The 17,838-nt window shown below is 38.3% G+C and overlaps 1 protein-coding gene across 1 annotated transcript in view; it reads right to left on the minus strand.

Moving 5' to 3' along the window:
• Positions 1 to 1,127: 1,127 nt before the first annotated feature.
• Positions 1,128 to 17,838, minus strand: part of LOC149874583 (uncharacterized) — a 33,946-nt gene continuing 17,235 nt past the window's right edge. The window contains exons 2-8 of the mRNA XM_090064207.1: positions 17,776 to 17,817; positions 17,327 to 17,377; positions 9,889 to 9,948; positions 7,199 to 7,255; positions 6,463 to 6,501; positions 6,005 to 6,124; positions 1,128 to 4,561 (exon numbers count right to left, since the gene is read on the minus strand). Coding sequence (XP_089920333.1) covers positions 4,545 to 4,561; positions 6,005 to 6,124; positions 6,463 to 6,501; positions 7,199 to 7,255; positions 9,889 to 9,948; positions 17,327 to 17,377; positions 17,776 to 17,817 — 386 coding nt within the window. The 3' untranslated portion in view covers positions 1,128 to 4,544. The remainder of the gene's footprint in view (positions 4,562 to 6,004; positions 6,125 to 6,462; positions 6,502 to 7,198; positions 7,256 to 9,888; positions 9,949 to 17,326; positions 17,378 to 17,775; positions 17,818 to 17,838) is intronic.

Below are 17,838 nucleotides of genomic sequence, written 5' to 3' on the forward strand. Positions count from 1 at the left end.
CGGGTGGCATCTATACATGCATTAATGTGTTTTAACTAATCATGCCTAAATTTGATAGCTGCATTTGCAGGTATAAAATTCAGGCATGAGTAGCCTAATTTTGTCATTTTTAATACACATTAAGGGCATGCATATGTAGATGCATGCCCACAATGCACGTTAAATTAGGCTAATGCATACTGACATATCTCGTGTAGACATGCCCACTGTGTATCAATAACATTTGCCTATTATTGAATGGAGAGGTTGTGGTTGGTCTAAGGGTTTGGGTCCACCTGGAACAAGGTATCTGGGTCATAAATCCAGTGCCAACATTCCCTTGTGCAGTGTACAAACCCATCATGCACCCAATATTAGTCCAAGTATTTTAACATTTCCATTTTTGAAATCTAAATGACTAAATTAGTAATTTAGTTCTAAATTAGTTCATGAGAGTCCTGGAAATTCTGTCTTTAGTGGGATGAGGGAAAAAGGATCCCATTTAATGAGTTACATAGATGTCTAAAATGGTTTATTTTCCCACAGTTTCTTCTATATCACAACCACAGTTCTTGCTTTTCCACATAACTCCCGCTGTTATTGTGATTCAGAACTTTCCAAAACTTTAGTGACATTCCTTAGTGGGTCATTTGTATCAGAATCATGACAATATCCCCCCAACCAAATTTAAATAACAGCACCCAATCAAAAGCAACAGAAAAAAGCTTTCTGTTGATGCTATTTAGACCACTAAAAGCCTTATTATTTAACAAAATAGGTTTAATTTTGTTTTTAGTTCTGTTTTCCCCTTGTTTGGCCAGCTCAAACACTAATAAACAGAAAAAATAATGTAGAAAGAAAACAAACATAGGAAGTTTCAACAAAATAGGGAATTGCTTGGAGAAAACTGAGGAAATGAAAAGTGGGTTATAACAACATTTCAAGCCTTAATGCTTTTTACACACAGGCTCTTTTCTGGCACTGAAGAAAGACTTAATAGTACTCAGGGGTCCTTTTATTTTTCTCCAAAACCCTTGAACAGAAGCTTCATGAATATTTCCTTGCCTTTTTATAGAACCATATTTTAAGGGCATTGGCCAAAAAGTTTCAAAATGTATACAAACAAACAAAACTAATTCATCTTAGATAAAAGAAAAGTAGCATTTATTGGAAGTTTGCAATAGAGAGAATATATATATATATATATATTTTAAACAATTCAGATATTACAAAATGTTTTCCATGCTTAATAACAATCATATGTTATTCTGCTGCTTAGCTGTTCCACTACATGAAAGAAGCCTTGTAGCATTTAAATAGGTCAATGATTTTTAACCTTTTTAGACTCAAGGCACTCTGATAAACAAAAAAAAAAACCCCTTGAAAAATTCCAATTCTTAGTTTCCACTTTTTTGACTAGGGAAAAATAAAAGAGCAATTCTTCTGTTGCAAAGAACTCAGAAAGATCACAACAGGGTGGATTTCTTTTTTACCAGTATGGATTCAATTTTGAAAACTACAAATTTATCTTGTGAATCATGTTTGCACACCTAACAGTGTTAGTTTGGCACGGCATCCCACAACATCCTTTGAAAGATCTCAAGGAAGCCCAGCATGTCATGGCACACTCATTGAGAATCACTGCAATAAATTAAAGCTGTAGCTCTGCTTTACTATCGCACACTTCAATTCAAGATAACCATCAGCATTGTGGTCTGACACCTTTCCAGAAATCTCTTTCCTCTTTAAGAACATATTTTAAAAAAATGCAATGAATGCTCTCATGATGATGTTTAAAAACAATACAATCATAAAGCTGTCATTATTCTTGTTACTTGTTCAGATATATGCATTTTATATTAATTGATACATACAATTATAATTGCTTGTTTATAAACTCAGATCACATATTAGTATATTATTAAAATAACCTTCCCTTAATAGTCTCTTTCCTCAGTTACTACCATTTGAAATTATTCTTTATCTAGAAGGGTTTGGGTTTGTTTGTGGAAAACCTCTTTCTGCAGTTGACATCTTTTTTTTATCACCTTTATAAACAAAGCTTCATGCTCTTTTTTCCATTAGGGATTCTTTGGAGAGGTAAAAGTCCCACTTCAGGCTTAAAGCCATTACTATGTGATTTAATGAGTTTACAAGACAAAGCATTGTTCTTTTGTAAAAAGAAGGTCAAAACAATTACATCTTGCCTACACTTATAAGGATTTGCTGACACAGTTCTGCTAGCATGGCTATGCCACCAGGCCTCAACTAGTGCTGATGCAGTTTAAGAGCCAAAAATAATTTTGCAGTTATAGTTTAGAGCCAGTTTTCCAAAGCAAGTAAACTCTGTGGACAAAAGCACATTTTGTAGTATAAAAGTATTTCTATTCTGGGAGGCACGTAGACAGCATAGCTATGCTGATGAAGAAGAGGAAAACACAAAATCATACTCAGCGGAAATTAAGTGTAAACTAGGTATCAGTTTAAGAATGAGAAGAGAACATATATTTGAAATGTAGGTAGAGCCTACATTTCAAGAAGCTAAAAAGGTGCAGGGTGATTATATAGGGTGCTTCAAGGTAGGGCTTCTAATTGAAAACACTGCAGGTACATCTACACATGAAATTAAGGTGACACAATAAACTCCAGAGTAGTTTGTGCCAGAGTCAACTACTGCCAGGCACAGCATCATCACATGTACTCAGGACAGCAACAGTTTGAGATGTAGTGGAGCAAGCCCCCAGCTGGCTAGATTGACTGGGCACAATTTAAACCCCCATCACTGTCTAGACATTTGTTTCAGTGTAGTAAAGTACTCCACTGTAAAATAATACTGTCCCCAACAATACTATCCTATGGTGGAGTTAATTAGTTTACTGTCCCCTGATACTGGCATACATGTAGACTGTGATGCTTTACTGCAGAGCTAATTAGTCAACTCCACAGTAAAGTGCATGTGTAGATGTACCCTGTGTTTCCTACCCCTACTCCTTATACTGTATTTTCATTACATGATGGTCAACATAGTGTTGCTGCCAAATTAGGACTAAACCAAAGTCTCCAGAGTTAAAAACATGAGGAGACACAGCTATCACTGAAAGGCCAAAACTCCATAGCTAGTGCTTGTAACAGAGGTGCCTGACCTGCACAAGTGGCACAGGAGTCCCTGGCACTCAGAAAAAGGAGTCTCCTGAATGGAGGCAGGAAGGTGTCAGGTGTCATTGCGGAGAGCCAGGTTAATCTTCCTCTGGTCCTGCAGCTGTTGCCAGGGCTTTGGAGCCTTGACTTGCTCACCAGACAGAGCTTCAGCAGTTGGGAGTCCAGAAAACAGTTAACCTGGCTCTTAGTGGTGACACCTCCTCTTCTGTAATATATCCTATAAAGTATGTTTTAATGACTTGCACAGATTAGGGGTCTATCTGCATGGCAAGATTCAGTGTGAACCTTGTTTATTCAAGCTAGGTAGTTTTCTTCAGCATACATTAGCCTGGGCAAAGGATCACATTAAATTTGACTAGACTGCTTCTCATATTTATACTAGTTTGTGCATCTGCCCAAAATTGCATTGCTCCATGTAGCCTTGGTCTCTATTACAGAGCTTCCAAATTACCTAAAAGCTGGTACTTAAGGAGTTGATTCATAACTGATTAAAGTCAATGCAAGGGCTTCCTGCTGCCTTTAAAGAGTTCTAGAAATGGCTCTTTCTACATCAAGTGTCACTGAAGAGAAGTAAAGTTAACTTCAGACTTTTAGAATTTAAGTGGAGTTTAACACAATTCTTTAGAGATCAACTTGTGTCCTTTGGAGTTCATTAAAAAAAAAAATGGTATTTTAACGTTAGTATGTCACCCATAACGGGTTTTTTTTTTTAAGAAAAACAGTTTTCAAGTATTGATTCTTCCGTTCAACAGAATTCAGATGCAAGGGTCAAAAGAAAAGGTATAAATACTTAATCCTTTTTATACAACTTGAATAAGTCCATAAATCTCATAAAAATACATATAATACATAAGAGTATATCTATGTGCACAGGGGAGAATGGCAAATTCTTTATGACTCTGTCACTAGAAGGATTATGTTTAAGGAAGCAAACAAAGTACTACCTATTCTGTGGTTAAAATGCTCAGTGCAAAACATTAAACCTCAGAAGGTTATTATATAGTTTTATAAACAATAAACTGACCTGATTTAACATATGAACCAAAATATACACACAAAATGTAGAACGTGAAGATTGTGCTATATTACTTATACATACATTAAATGTATCTTTAATTACATAAAGTCCAGAATAAAATTGTGTCAGTAAGTTGAGGAGAGAAGAAGTGTGATGAGTTTTCAAGATTTTCAGTGAATGGTGGGGGGTTTTTCAGTGTAGGATAAAAAAAGCATAGAAAAGATTTATAAAACTTGCTTTTGGATTTAGCTGCTCCCCCCTTTTTTTTTGTCCCAAGGAAAAAAAAAACATTTTATGCATTATTTTTTCAGGAGAGCAATATATGTATTTTTTACATTTTGGATTGATTTATCAATCACTATCACTGTGTAGGTCATGTCCTGGCAGCTTATATAGATGTCTCACCTAAAATGAAAAATTGAAAACAAACATTGAAAAGTTTCTGCCCAGGGTTATTTAGTCCATTCTTTATTTTATAATCATTTTCTACAGCCCCAAGTGCATCAGCCAAGGTCTGTACGTCCCTAGGGAAGGACAAACAGAATTTTTTCTCCTCTGCCCTATACAACAATCCTTCTAGAGACTCCACAGGACCTCTAATAGCAGCAGTAGCAGTAGGGATGGAGTGATATTTTAACTGTGCCTTTTTTCTGAACACAAGACTATGAAAGGTCCAGTCTCTGCTATCACAGGCAACTACATCAGGTAATAAGTTTTCATAAGATGATGAAGGACCTTCCTTTGAGTCTATGCTGATTTCTTGTAGGTGCCCATGGTAAATGTAAAATTGCAACCACTTTGTATCACAAAAGCCTCTAGTCAAAACTACCATCATGTTTTCCAATAATAGGGTGAAGGGAGAGGGTGAGACTTGAATTGGGAATTCAATAAATTTGAATGTTTTGGATTATTATTGCAAATTGATAGATGAACATAGCTTATTTGCCATAAAAAGAAAGATAGCATTTAATACAGGCTAACAGTTAACAAATATCCTTTACAAACCTAGAGAATAATATTTAGGCTGAAATAATTAAAAGGCTTAAGTGAGTTTTCACTGAAAAGTTATGATAATATTCTTATTACTTTGAGTGTCAGATCTGCTCCAAGCACTTTGAAAAAAATTTCACCTAAATATTCTAATTCACTCTTGCATATATGCAGTGCTTATCAGGCACCAGGGACCATTATGCATCTAGGTATTGTTAAATTTTTTTTCATTTTTAAGAAATTGGACTCTCTCTCTACACACACATACATCCCTATATGGGAGAATGAGTAAGACTAGAGTAAGATCATTGCTGTGACCACAGACTATGTAGAAATAATTGGAATAACACGACTGCTCGTCAATGCTATCGTATTGTCTCTGTGATAGCATAGAATTCAGCAGGGGCTGAAATATCTGCCTGAGAACCTGGGTAAATATTAGGACCCATGTTATGATTGTAATATAGACATGCCTTTAGTCTTCCAGTCTAATTTTAGCAAGCCATAGTATTTTCAGGGTACAACTACAACTTAAATAGTAAAGGTAAGTAATAATGAGTTCCAATTAATCCCTGTTGGGGGGATTATTGGTCTTGAAAAAGTTGATGCAAGTCAAATGAAATCTGTACCCAGGTGCACCATATTTCACTATCTAAAACTCAAAGACTGTAACAGATCCTTTTCATTTAGTTATTCCTTCCATGCCTATGCCCATAAGTTTAGCTAATGTTTTCTATGCATGTCATACAAAGAGAACATATAGATTTTAAACTTGTGTCATAAGAAAATAGAAACTTTTCTTTCAATATGTGTTTACCACAATTCTCAAATAGAAATGAAAACAGAGTTCAAACTTACCACGCGGTTTGAAACAAAGTTGCTTATTCTTGTAAGCTCTGTAGCCAGCTACTGATCCAACAATCAACAGCACAAATGCAGAAACCACAGGAGATGCAACTCCAGCTGCTAGTCCAGTATCTAATGACAGAGGGAATGTTTTACTTGAAGCAAAAAAAAGAGTATTCTCATTTAAGTGTATATACATACCCTGAAAAAGTGTGTTTGCAAAGATCTGTGTGAAGAAAGTATTGATATAACTTTTGAATTATCTACACAGCATGACACAAAATGTTTTAGGAGTATCCTTAAAAATGCTAGATTGCTGGATTTGTGATGAAATTAAAAACTGTAAAATTATTTGTAGCAAGAAAATACCATCTTATAAAATTATGCTGAACATGCAAAAATTTGATAAAGATGAAACATGTTGTTTACCCAAAATATAACAGGATAAAAAAAACATGTATTTACTATACCAGTGTTTCCTTCATGATTGTAATTCTGTTCCTTTTCTCCTGAAAGGGAGAAGAAAATGTTATTTTTAAGAAACTTGTTGACAACAGTCACCTCTTTTATTTAGCTGAAGACAAAAATGTCCTGCAACATATGATTAGAGTAGAGGACTGGAAATTGGAGATACATGGGTTCTAATCTTGATTACAAGTCCTCTCTGCCTTAATGTTTTAATAATACTAATTCATAAAACGAGGAAAACATCCTTAGCTGCCTTCTAAGAACGCTCTGTACATTTCAATTCATAGGCAGTTCCTCCTACAGGGTGCATGGAGGGGAAGTGGCCACAGCGCTGTTACATTGTAGCTTCATTTTACTGACAGACCACTGGGGGGGAGACAATCTAAATCATTATTGGCCTCATGTTTTTCCTCTTCATCCTGTGGAGAATCTCCTTTCCCTCTGAACAGACCCACAAAATTCAATGGCCAGATGGGGCTGAAACCGAAAGATTTGAAGATTCTGCCTCAGCTCAGTAGGGTGCTTATGGATGAGCTTAAACTGATTTATGGAGCCAAGCTAGAGAGACCAACATCTTGTAACACTGCTGGTGGATACACTCATCATAATACGACTTGTAGAATCCATTTTTATATTAGGCAGTGACGTGCAGACCTAAGTCTAAAGCAAAGCCCGATGACTCTGGGTATCGGTATATGAGAGCAGCTGCAAAATAACAATATAATGGGCACACAATACCTGGTGGCCTTGGTGGCAGAGGCTTCCCATCATTGAGATCTAAGTCACTGATATCACCTGCAAAATTAAAATATTATCTTTTTTTTAATTATTATTTTCTAAATTTGATTTAATTTCATCATCTGCCTTCAGCTACCATATCCTGCATGTTCTTGGAGCCTTAAGAGAAAATTTTCCCAGAATCTTCTTATACAGTGAGGGAACTCTTGTCCAGTGAGCCCATTGTGTGCAAAGGGGGTCAGCTGCTTTCACCTCAAGGTCATTCATTAAAATCCATTTAAAAGCAAAAATGCCATGAATTCAGAGAGTAAATCTTTGATCCTGCAATAGGGACAACTAGATTGTTATTAAGAGAATGGAGTAGAAAGCAAGATGATTATCAGCATTGTGCTATTCTAGCATTCAATACCTTGTAAATGGATTAGTCAATAAATACTTGGTCCCACCAAGATTTAGATATAGTAGGCAGGTCTACTCGAGACATTAGGTTGCTGTAACGATGGCAATGTAGCTCATTGCTACAGCGGTGCAGCATCTAAAAATAACTGTGCGCCACCAGGACTGCACAGTACCAGCAGGTAGTTTAACAAGTAATAAACAACTGCGCAGTACCAAATGCACAGTCAGGAGCATGTACGGATGTGACCAGTAATTAGATTCAGGTGTCAATGCCTCTATTTACTCTATACCTATCTTGCAAAATGCAAAGGTAGAGCTTCAGTTCTTTCCTGTAGATGGACTAGCTGTAAATAATTACTGGCAAGTCAGAACCTCTCTGATGAATGATTTAAATGTGAAGAATTCATTGTGTAAGAGTTAAAAAGATTTATGGAGTTTAATGAACCTACTCCTTTCCTGAACTCAATATTATGGAAAACTACTAAAGCCTTCTTATAAGAGTGTATAATATCTTCTGGAAGAAAAGAGGGGATACAAAAACAGATACTTTAATAAGAAAAAATATGTCTTTAGATTAGAATTATATCACACATCCTTTGCCTGATAACCTACTCATTCTTACCATTTCGAGTCATGAATTGAGTAAATTACTGTCCCAGACGCCAGAGAATGCTTTCAATAGAAAAAAGGTCATGGCTTTCAATTGGAAAAAAAAAGAATACATAACTACCAATTTAAAGGGGTGGCTTTCATTTTCCAAACCTTCAACAGTATTACAATGACTTCTTAGTTAATTAGGCTATATACTGGACAACTGATATAACTGGTATCTCTCCTGTATGGGTGAAAATTGCATAGGCAGTTGTTTCCCCTTCCACTATTATGCATCATAAAGTCTACTTTTCACTGTTTTTCTAACTCTCTAATCCCTATAATTTTTGAAGCCCAACGAGCTTGGAAATATTCGGCTAATGTATTAAAGTGTCATCCTTTGTTACATTAGAAGATGTCTATTTGACCTCCAATCTCTTTTTGAAGTATGGATCCCACACACTGATGTGGAGATAGAGAATGGGTAAGGGTATTGTGTATGTAGAACAGCTTCTAGTAGGAACTCATATTAAGTCCTTTTCTCAGTTGTGATGAATTTGAACTTCGATAATACTTGAATGGTGAGATCTACCTATCTATCTATCTATATATAGTTGCATCAAGTACTAGATAAAAAATCAGCTTGGATTTGAGGCTTTAGGTAGAGCAAATACTTAAGAGAGATGTTTTTTTCCCTTGAAATCTGTTTCTCTTTCCATTCTGTGCCATCATTCTATGAATATATGATGTTGCATAACAGACCTGATGCAGCCAATTTAAGAGTGAAGTGTAATGAAGACCTAGTTATCCAGATGACAGAATCTCAGTGGAAATCAGGAATTCACAATATTCAACCATCAACAACTGAACTTAGACCTCCTCTCATACAAGAAAAGGTCATTTTTCATCTGCACTGGGCTCACTCTAACCTTAAAAAAAGGTAAAATATTGTTAGTAGATACACGTTGAAGATACAATGCATTGCAGGCAACGCTTGGTCACATGTTTTGGTCATCCCCTATTATCAATTCTTTTTGGAAAGAAACTATAACTAAAGTTAACATGACTTTGAACACAGCACTAATACCTTTGACAAATATGTGTGTGTTCTCAGGTATATCCCTAAGGAATCCAGACCAAATCCATCTGAGATTACACTCTGACAGCCGGTTTTATTAGAAACATGCAAGTTTATATTGCTGCACTGGAAAAGTAGGACATTTCCAAAGGTTGAAATCTGATAAAATAAGATGGTACAGCTGGCATTCATGGAGAGAATCATGTCTAGCAGGTTTACGTAGGCCCAAAATGTTTGGTGCAATTTGGAAGGAATTGTTGGAATATTTTGGTCATTAAATTGTTGCTCATTGCACATTCCCCTTTTCTTCTTCTACCCCTTCCTATTCCCTCCTCCTTTTTTCCCTCTTTCTCTTCATTGCTTACTTTTTGGGCCATCATAACCATATTTTTTTCTTTAGTGATTTAAAAAAAATACCATGTAAAATCAGAATCTTGATCAACTGTGTATGTCAACCCAAACTATCTTAATGTTTTAAGCACTTAGGGTTCCAAATTAGATCTGGAATAGTTATCAAAAGGAGATGATTAAATAAGTACACAGAATATATAATCTGATTACTGAATAAAAATCTGAGCTAAATGGGTTTTTTTCCTTAATTTTTAAGAGGAAATATTCTTACCAGTGTTGCTATTGCTCCCTGGTTGTGGATGAGGATGTGGCTGGGGTTTTGGGTGGTCATCTGTTAAAAAATAATTGTTAGAAGAAAAATTTCACGTTCTATGAAAATGTGTATCCCACACTACAATTTCCAAGAAAAAAAATGTCCATTTCTTCAGTCAGCTCTTTGATTAATGAATATGCCAGAGAAGGGCTCCAAGAAAAATGGTGTGATATAAGGATCATACAGGAAATAGTGATTATTAGCATCTATAATGGAAGAGACGTCATTCCAGTTCATGCCAGTTCAATGCCAAATACAATGGGAAAGAAGACAGCAATCTGGTTACATAGGATTCTATGACAATTTTATTGTGTTAGTCTTATTGTGGTAATCCCCAATTTTCAGATTTAAAAAAGTAACCCAAAATCCACATTTTCTCATGATTAACATGAAACACCACAATATATACATAGTGGCATTTCATTTTAATCTCCAAAAAATATGGATTTTGGGTTACTATTTTTAATTAAAAAATTGGAGATTTTTTTTTTTATCAGAGAAAACCAGTATCCCTGCTTATAAACAATAGGGGTACATCCATGCATACAAGCATGTGCGCTTGCAGCAGCTCAAATAGAAGCAGTGTAAATTAGAGCCAGGGCTTTTTGCCTCAGTGCAGGTGTCCAGACATGGACTTTGGTATGGGGTGAATTGTGCCACTTGGGGCACAATAACCCTGCCTGGCTCTGCCTAGATCTGCAGCCAGAGGGAGCTATAGCCTGGAGCCAGCACCTGTGCTGTTCCCAGCAGTATAAAAACCTTCCCTGTCCTGGCTCCACCAATACAAAAAGCTGCCCTGACAAGTAGCTCAGGACTACTCACTCTCAGGAGCTTCTGGGGCCCAGCCACTTGGTACCTGGGCTCATTACCCCTTGTGCCAGCTGGACTGCTGAAACAGCCCTGAGAGCTCCCTGCACCCTTTACCCACTGCAGCAGTCTGGTGGGGGGGGGGGGGGGCTGCTGCCTGGCTGTGACCTGCTGTGCACCTGCCAGACCTGGATGAGGCACCTGCCCCTCTGGGCCAGCTGCCAGTGGGCTGTAGCTACAAAGCTGGCCTTTGTGTGGCACTACTGCCATGTGTATCCCTGCCCTGCCATCTGAGCAGCTGTCACCCGGAAGATGTTTGAACTGTCAAGGCATGCCCTTCACAGGGGTTATAGCCCTCCCACAGGGGCCACAGTACCTGCAACAGGGGTTACAGCCCCCCTACAGGGGTCACAGCTCCCCCAACAGGGGTTAAAGCTCCCCCAGGGCTACAGCCCCCCAACAGGGTTTATAGCCCCCTCAACAGGGGCCACAGCCCCCCCACCAGGGGCCACAGCCCCCCCACAGGGGAAACAGCCCCACAATAAAGCTTACAGTCCCCCCCCCCCAGCCCCCACTTACTGGCACTGGAGCCCAGGTCTAGCTCCCTGTGGCTAGCACACTGCCTGTCCTGCACGAGCAGGCAGCGTACTTCAGCACCAGAGTGAGGACCAGCCATAAACATGCTCTGGCTGCTACCAGAATGACTCTGTGGAGGACGCAGCCTCTGGTTGCCTCAGGCCCCACTTTCTTCTGCTGCAGTTTTTTATCCAGGGATCTAATTCCCACATGTGCGTCTTGCAGCATCTCAAAGGGCTTTGAGATGCTGCAAAACACGTGCAGTCTCATCTAGACATGCCCTAGGAGAATATATGTTGGGAGGAGAGTGAGATTACCACACTCGCACGCGCGTGTGCGCACACACACACACACACACAAATAAATTTAATACATCCACTTTAAAGAAAGTAGCATGTATTACTTCTATGTAAGAACCTGTATTAGTTTCTCAGTTGATGTGGAATGGAACATCCCAGGCCTGCCACATAATACTGGAATACCACAGGGCTGATGGTAGAAATAACACTGCCCCAGCCAGACTATGAAGACCCAGGATTACTACTTTATATATGTATTTGAACTAGTCTATAAGTCATCATTATATTCATCTGTACCCAGCCAGCTACAACTGGCCCACTGCATTTACACTATTTTAATTCCTTACAGAACCAGGGAAATAGTTTCTACCATAGAAGTGAGTTTGCAAATAAATCAAACTATGAACTAAAATCCAAACTTTTCCTTCCTTGCTAAGAAAATTCCTCACCCAGAGGTATATTTCCTTTTTTTCCTTCAGTGTAGAAAAGACACAGAAAGCCTAACATTCGGCTTAAAATAACTTTTCAGAATGGTATTTTAGGCCTCAATTCAGCAAAGAACTTAAACACATGTTTAATTTTGACCATGAGCCTAGCCTTTTGGAGCAAATAGGGATTTAAACACATGTTTACATTCTTTGCTGAATCAGACTGTGAGCCATGAAATTACCTGCCTCCATGAATGGATCCAGGATTGCAGTGACCTGTGTGCAGCCACACCCCCTTCAGCTGCATGGTACATGCAAAGTGAAGACAGCTCATAGCAGAAGTGTCACATAGCTGAAAAGATTGTAGGTATAAGGCAGCCCTTTGCTGTGATCCTGGATGCCAGTAAGCTCTCAGAGTTCACCAGCATGTCAGTATAGCCCCTCATGTCCTGTGAGCTCCATGAGCTCACTGGTTAGTCTGCCTGGAGATCCTGCTTTCAGCTCCTAAGCCTGCTGCTGTTTCCTCTTTTCTTCCTTCCACCCCACCCACAATTAAGTATCAGGGGAAAGGGAGTAAGAGGAAGAGGTGTGCAGACCCTGGACTCAATGAAAGCAAGACCTAAGCGTTGCTACTGCTGCCACTGTTGCTCATCCCCTCCTTTCCCTACTGTTGAATGTAATGGGAGTGGGAGGGCAGGGGGTGGGGAGGAAAGGACAAAGAGTAGAAGGCTACAGAGCTCCTTGAAAGTAGAGTATCTGCACAGACCTCATGGCAGTGAGCTCACAGAGCTCAGAGCACATGTAAAGCTGTGCTGACATGTTGATGAGTTTCTGGCAGTTCACTTCACATGTAGCACACAGCTAAAGGGGAGTGCAACTGCACCACTGTATGCCTCTGGGTCTACCTCTGCCAGCCTCTTAATAGGAAAGACTGTGACCCAGCCCAGAGGCCAATATGTTCACTAGGATCAAAAAGCAGAAAACTATGAACTCCCTAATCCAATTCTCTATGACACTATAACAATACTTTAAATAAACTGGAGCTAGAACTGGAGCCCTGCTATGGATAAAGGAAAAATAATTAAGAACCACTGATGATGTGGCATATAACATTCAGAACTACTGTACCCTCTATGAACAACTGAGATAAAGCCAGAATGTACAGAGAGCAATGTATCAAATTAAGAGGTGGCATTTATTGGGGTGTTTCATTTATGAGTTAATGATCTAATTGAGAAATTAAGGCAACCAATCAATAAAATTAAACAATAAAAGTAATAACATGAAGAACTAAAACAGGAAAAAGAATCTCATAAAGGGATCTAAAGAGACTGCAAATATAAGAATTGAAAACAATATTAGACTCAACACTGAAAAACTATAAACTAACATATGAAGAAACAAAACCCAAGCACTGATATCGGGGGGAGGGGGGCACCTTAAAAAGCTGACAGGTATAGGTATAGGAGAGACAGTATAAAAAGATTCAATTTAGAAAAGACAACTATGAAGGCATCGGGACATGAAGTTAATAACCTCTTTCTCTAGCCTTGCTGTTACAAAGCACTAAAGCATGCTACTATTCTGAAGTATGCTCATGCTTAAAATAAAATATTATGTGTAAACACCTTGCCAAAGTGACGATCCCATACCTAGACTAATTAATATTTGGTTTCCCAAAGATCTTATTACTAGAATGATACAGACAAATCAAATAGTGTTCAAGAAACATCTAAAATAGAAAGAGAGGAACAAAAGGACTGGTTTGTTATAAACAAGCTTGGCTAAAAGAGGACTAAGAGAACGCACAACAGGTTATATGTGTTATGATATAAAATCTGCAAAAATGTCTTTGATTTAGGAGCCTAATTCCATTGTCAAGTGCCAAGTAAGCACTTAAGGTCTAAGAGCCAGATTTTTAAAAGGTGTTCAGACAAATAACTCCCACTGAAATCAATATCTTCAAAACCTGGACCTATATGCTGGTATCCTTCTAGAAAACAGGGCTTTATGGATGCCTTCTTTTTCCTTCCACCTTTCATTTCTATTACTTTAACCAATTTAAATGCAAGGAGGCAGTTATTTTTTGAAAAAAAAGAAAGATTAAGATCTAAAATGCTACAAAACCTTTAGAAAATATTTATGCCGCCACCAACGGCATCTCCTAAATAAAGGTCATTAAAAGAAAGCAAAGCAGAGAAAAAGCAGAGCATACTCAATAGAAGGAGTAAAATATATGTTTTAAACAGAAAATGTAAGGCTATTATTTAAGAACAGAAAATCTGCTGGGCCAGGTCTTCTGCAAGTGCATGAGCTTCATACAGAAATATATTCAGCATTTTGAAGATTTTTTTTCAACATCATTACAGGGAGGGATTATTTACCACATTATACTCCAGTGCTTTGCTAGCAATATTTCAAAACAGCCCTAACCTTACTGTGTGATGGGAATATGGAAATAAACAGCATATAATTTATAGCTCAAAGTATTTCTTCACAGCTGTGGAGGCTTACAGCACTTTATTTTCAAAATAAAAGCTTAGGTATCAAACTGTTCATCTGATGTCCAAAATATTCATCCAAAAGCCAGATGATGGATTCACTAATACTATGTCGAATAAGGAAAAAGCACATTTTAAAAAAGGTTGTGTCATATCAGCTAGGTAGCCATAACCACAAGGTGACACCTACAAGGGCATATTTCTTAAGTTGACCTGCAGTCAGTTTTGAGACCCAGGGGAGTGGGGAGAGGGTCATTCTCGTGCTCCTGCTGCAGTGAGCTTGCTTCTCAGCTGTAGCTGTCTGTGCTCATGCTATGACAGCAGCAGTAGCTGCTGCCAGAGTGGAGACAGAGATAAAACCAGGTAAGACTCCCTAGCCCCTTCCTAGCTCTCCAATGGTCAGCACTTGGACCAGGGCACTGCAGAGTCTCCCTACACCTCTGAGTGCATAAAATTCAGAAAACCCTTGACATTACTCTTTTATAGAAACTGGTCTATATCCGTAGCAGAGAGTGATGGCAGCAGAGAAGAGGAATGGATGAGTAGAACGGAGGACAGCGACAGTGACAACACCAGCAGCAGCGGGTCCTCCAGCGGAAACTGGAGCAACAAAGACAAAGAGACCCCGTGAACTGAGTACCTGACGCTGGAAGCAGGACACAGTGGATGTGAAGGGAGGGCTGGTCGGAGAGACCACATAGGACTGAGTGTATTTTGTGTGTTTTGTGCATGGTTTGTGGACATAGTAATGGGTACGGGTGGCCAGCGGGCCTTTGTATGGGTGCGGTTTTTCTGTAACGGGATTGGTTTAGATATATATAACCATATAGATAGAGAGAGAGAAATATATTTTTCCAAAAAAAAAAATCCATATCAGAACAGAAGTTCAGTGCACAGACTGGTTTAAAAATGGCAGAACCTGGTTTAAGATTTGCCCTGCACAAAGGACTAACGTATGTTCTGTTTGCTATTGATCTAACTACTCCGCTTACAGAAAACCATGAAACTTAGATCAATTCCACCTCAGGCTTTTTTAAAGTTAGTGGCTTAGGGTAGGTACAGACAAAAAAAACTTTTGTTTTTATGGAAAAATATCCAAAACCATGCAAATTTAACTACTTCTGGCCGGAAGTATATTTAATAGAGAAAAATATTTTTAAAACACTTGCCTTGATTTCCTGACTGCTGCAGTATGAAGGTACAGTTGAGGTTTGGTGTGATTTTTTATTACTAGTAAGTAATATTACAGATGTTAATAACTTGTTTCAAACATTTATCCTGTGGGCTACAATTGTAATGTAATGGCAAATAATTTTGGACTGTGTAGGTAGAAAATTGTTTGGCTATTTTGAGTAAATATGCACAGGGGCTGCAGTGGCACAAGCACCAAGGTGCATGGTTGACAGTCCAGCGATTTCAAGTTTGAAGCCATAACAGAAGCACTTATGGCACAGCCTGTCACATTCTACACATCTGGAGATTTTGCTAAATACCTTGTCACAAGGACATGAAAAAAAAAAAGGCAGAAAGAATGCACTGAAATTCTGGGTGGGCTGGAATGGTGGGGCAGGTTATGAAATCTGAGGCCACATGCTGAATGGTGAGGCTTAAATATTTAATAGCTGTCACTTGCATGAAGCAGTTCAGTTAGATCAGTGAAGGAGACTAACATTCCATGGGGCAAAACTGGGTGCTAATAAAGATTGTATCCCAACGCACAGGCATGGGGCCGGAACAAATTCTGTTTATTGGATGCCTAAGTGGGATTCTATTCCACCTCGCCCAAGTCTTTGAAAATCCATTAATGCATCTACTTCTGAAACACCCCCAACTTGATCTTTAAGACTGAGACACGCCTGCCTTTGGAATGAACTGTTTATCAGAGACTCAGGGTGGAATGCAGTCGTGCTTAGGTGCCTAAGTCCACTTACGTACCTAATCGGTGGAATGCAATCTAACCCAGGAGTGCCAACTTAGCATCATGTGGAATGCTTGCCCAAGGCATTTTCTGACTGCTAAGCATTTCATTCTTTAACATTCTTTCAGTACAGCCATCATGTACAGTTGTGGGTATGATCAGCAACCAAATAAAAAGTATTTTTTGAGAAAGAGAATGTGACAAAAAAATTTATCACTTTAAAAATTAGTTTGTTGCATCCAATCTCCTCCTGAAGTCTGGAGTTAAAACCTTCTAGTCCTCCCTTACTAGTCACAGCCATTCCTCTTCATTAGCACAGACAGCATAGAGCTGTTAAACACCTTGCTACCGCAGTGCAAGAAGGCAGAATGCCAGAACTGCATCTGATCACATTTTGTCTTAGTCATGTATTGTGCACACGTCGTTTTCCCTGCACACATATTTGCAAGGACAGAGGCATAAGCCCTTGTCTATTTTAATTCTATTTGTATGTTTTTAGGGATTTTAAGATAGACATAAAATTACGAAGAGAATCGTTAGCAAATAAATATCTTAATTTTTGCCAGTCACTGCCTAAAGCAATGATGTACCCATAAAGGATGTTGCGTTTGGCAGTTGTACAAATGAGTGACTTTAATGTATATGTATATATTTACCTATATTTGAGATGTAAAATTGGTCTTAAATACTGCCTATGCTATATGATGTAATCAAGTTCTTCAGTTCTGGTATATTATCTTCTTGCATTGCCTGAGTAGCAAAGTACTTAGCAACTACAGTTGTCTGTGCTAATCATGCCAGACCACAGGCACAACAAACCTGGAATCACTATCATGCTCCATTAGCCATCTTAATTTGATCACTCACCTGATGCTGGCCTTTTGGTAAGTGGTGCAGGTTTCTTGGTAGTCAGTTGCTCTATGAAAACACAGTGAGTCACTAACTCAATAAAGTGAAACACTTCTTAACTAATTGAAAAAGGCACTTGTACATCAAGATAATAAACAAGGCAAGCATAATTAAACCCAAAAATTAAGTACTAAATTCTCAGGCCCAAGATGTTAAAAAGAGAGCTTAAATTTAAGCATATTTTGAAAAGGGCTTGTCTTTCAAAGTTGTTGAATACCCAGCATTTCCCACTGGCTTTTAGACATTTACTTTAATGCTTTTAGATATTTACATTAATAAAACTAATAAATTAGTTTTAACACTATCCATCTTGTATTTCAGTTCCCGTAAAAATGTATTTAAAATTTAGCTGAAGCACAACAGATATCCAAAGACAAAAAATATGGTTAGTTTACAGGTTTACCAACCGGAATGATCAAGAGCATCAGACAAATCAAAGTCACCTTGACCTGCCAAAAGGAAACAAATAT

The sequence above is a fragment of the Crocodylus siamensis genome, chromosome 1, assembly GCF_052110815.1.
Source record: "Crocodylus siamensis isolate JL-2025a chromosome 1, ASM5211081v1, whole genome shotgun sequence".
Taxonomy (NCBI): domain Eukaryota; kingdom Metazoa; phylum Chordata; order Crocodylia; family Crocodylidae; genus Crocodylus; species Crocodylus siamensis.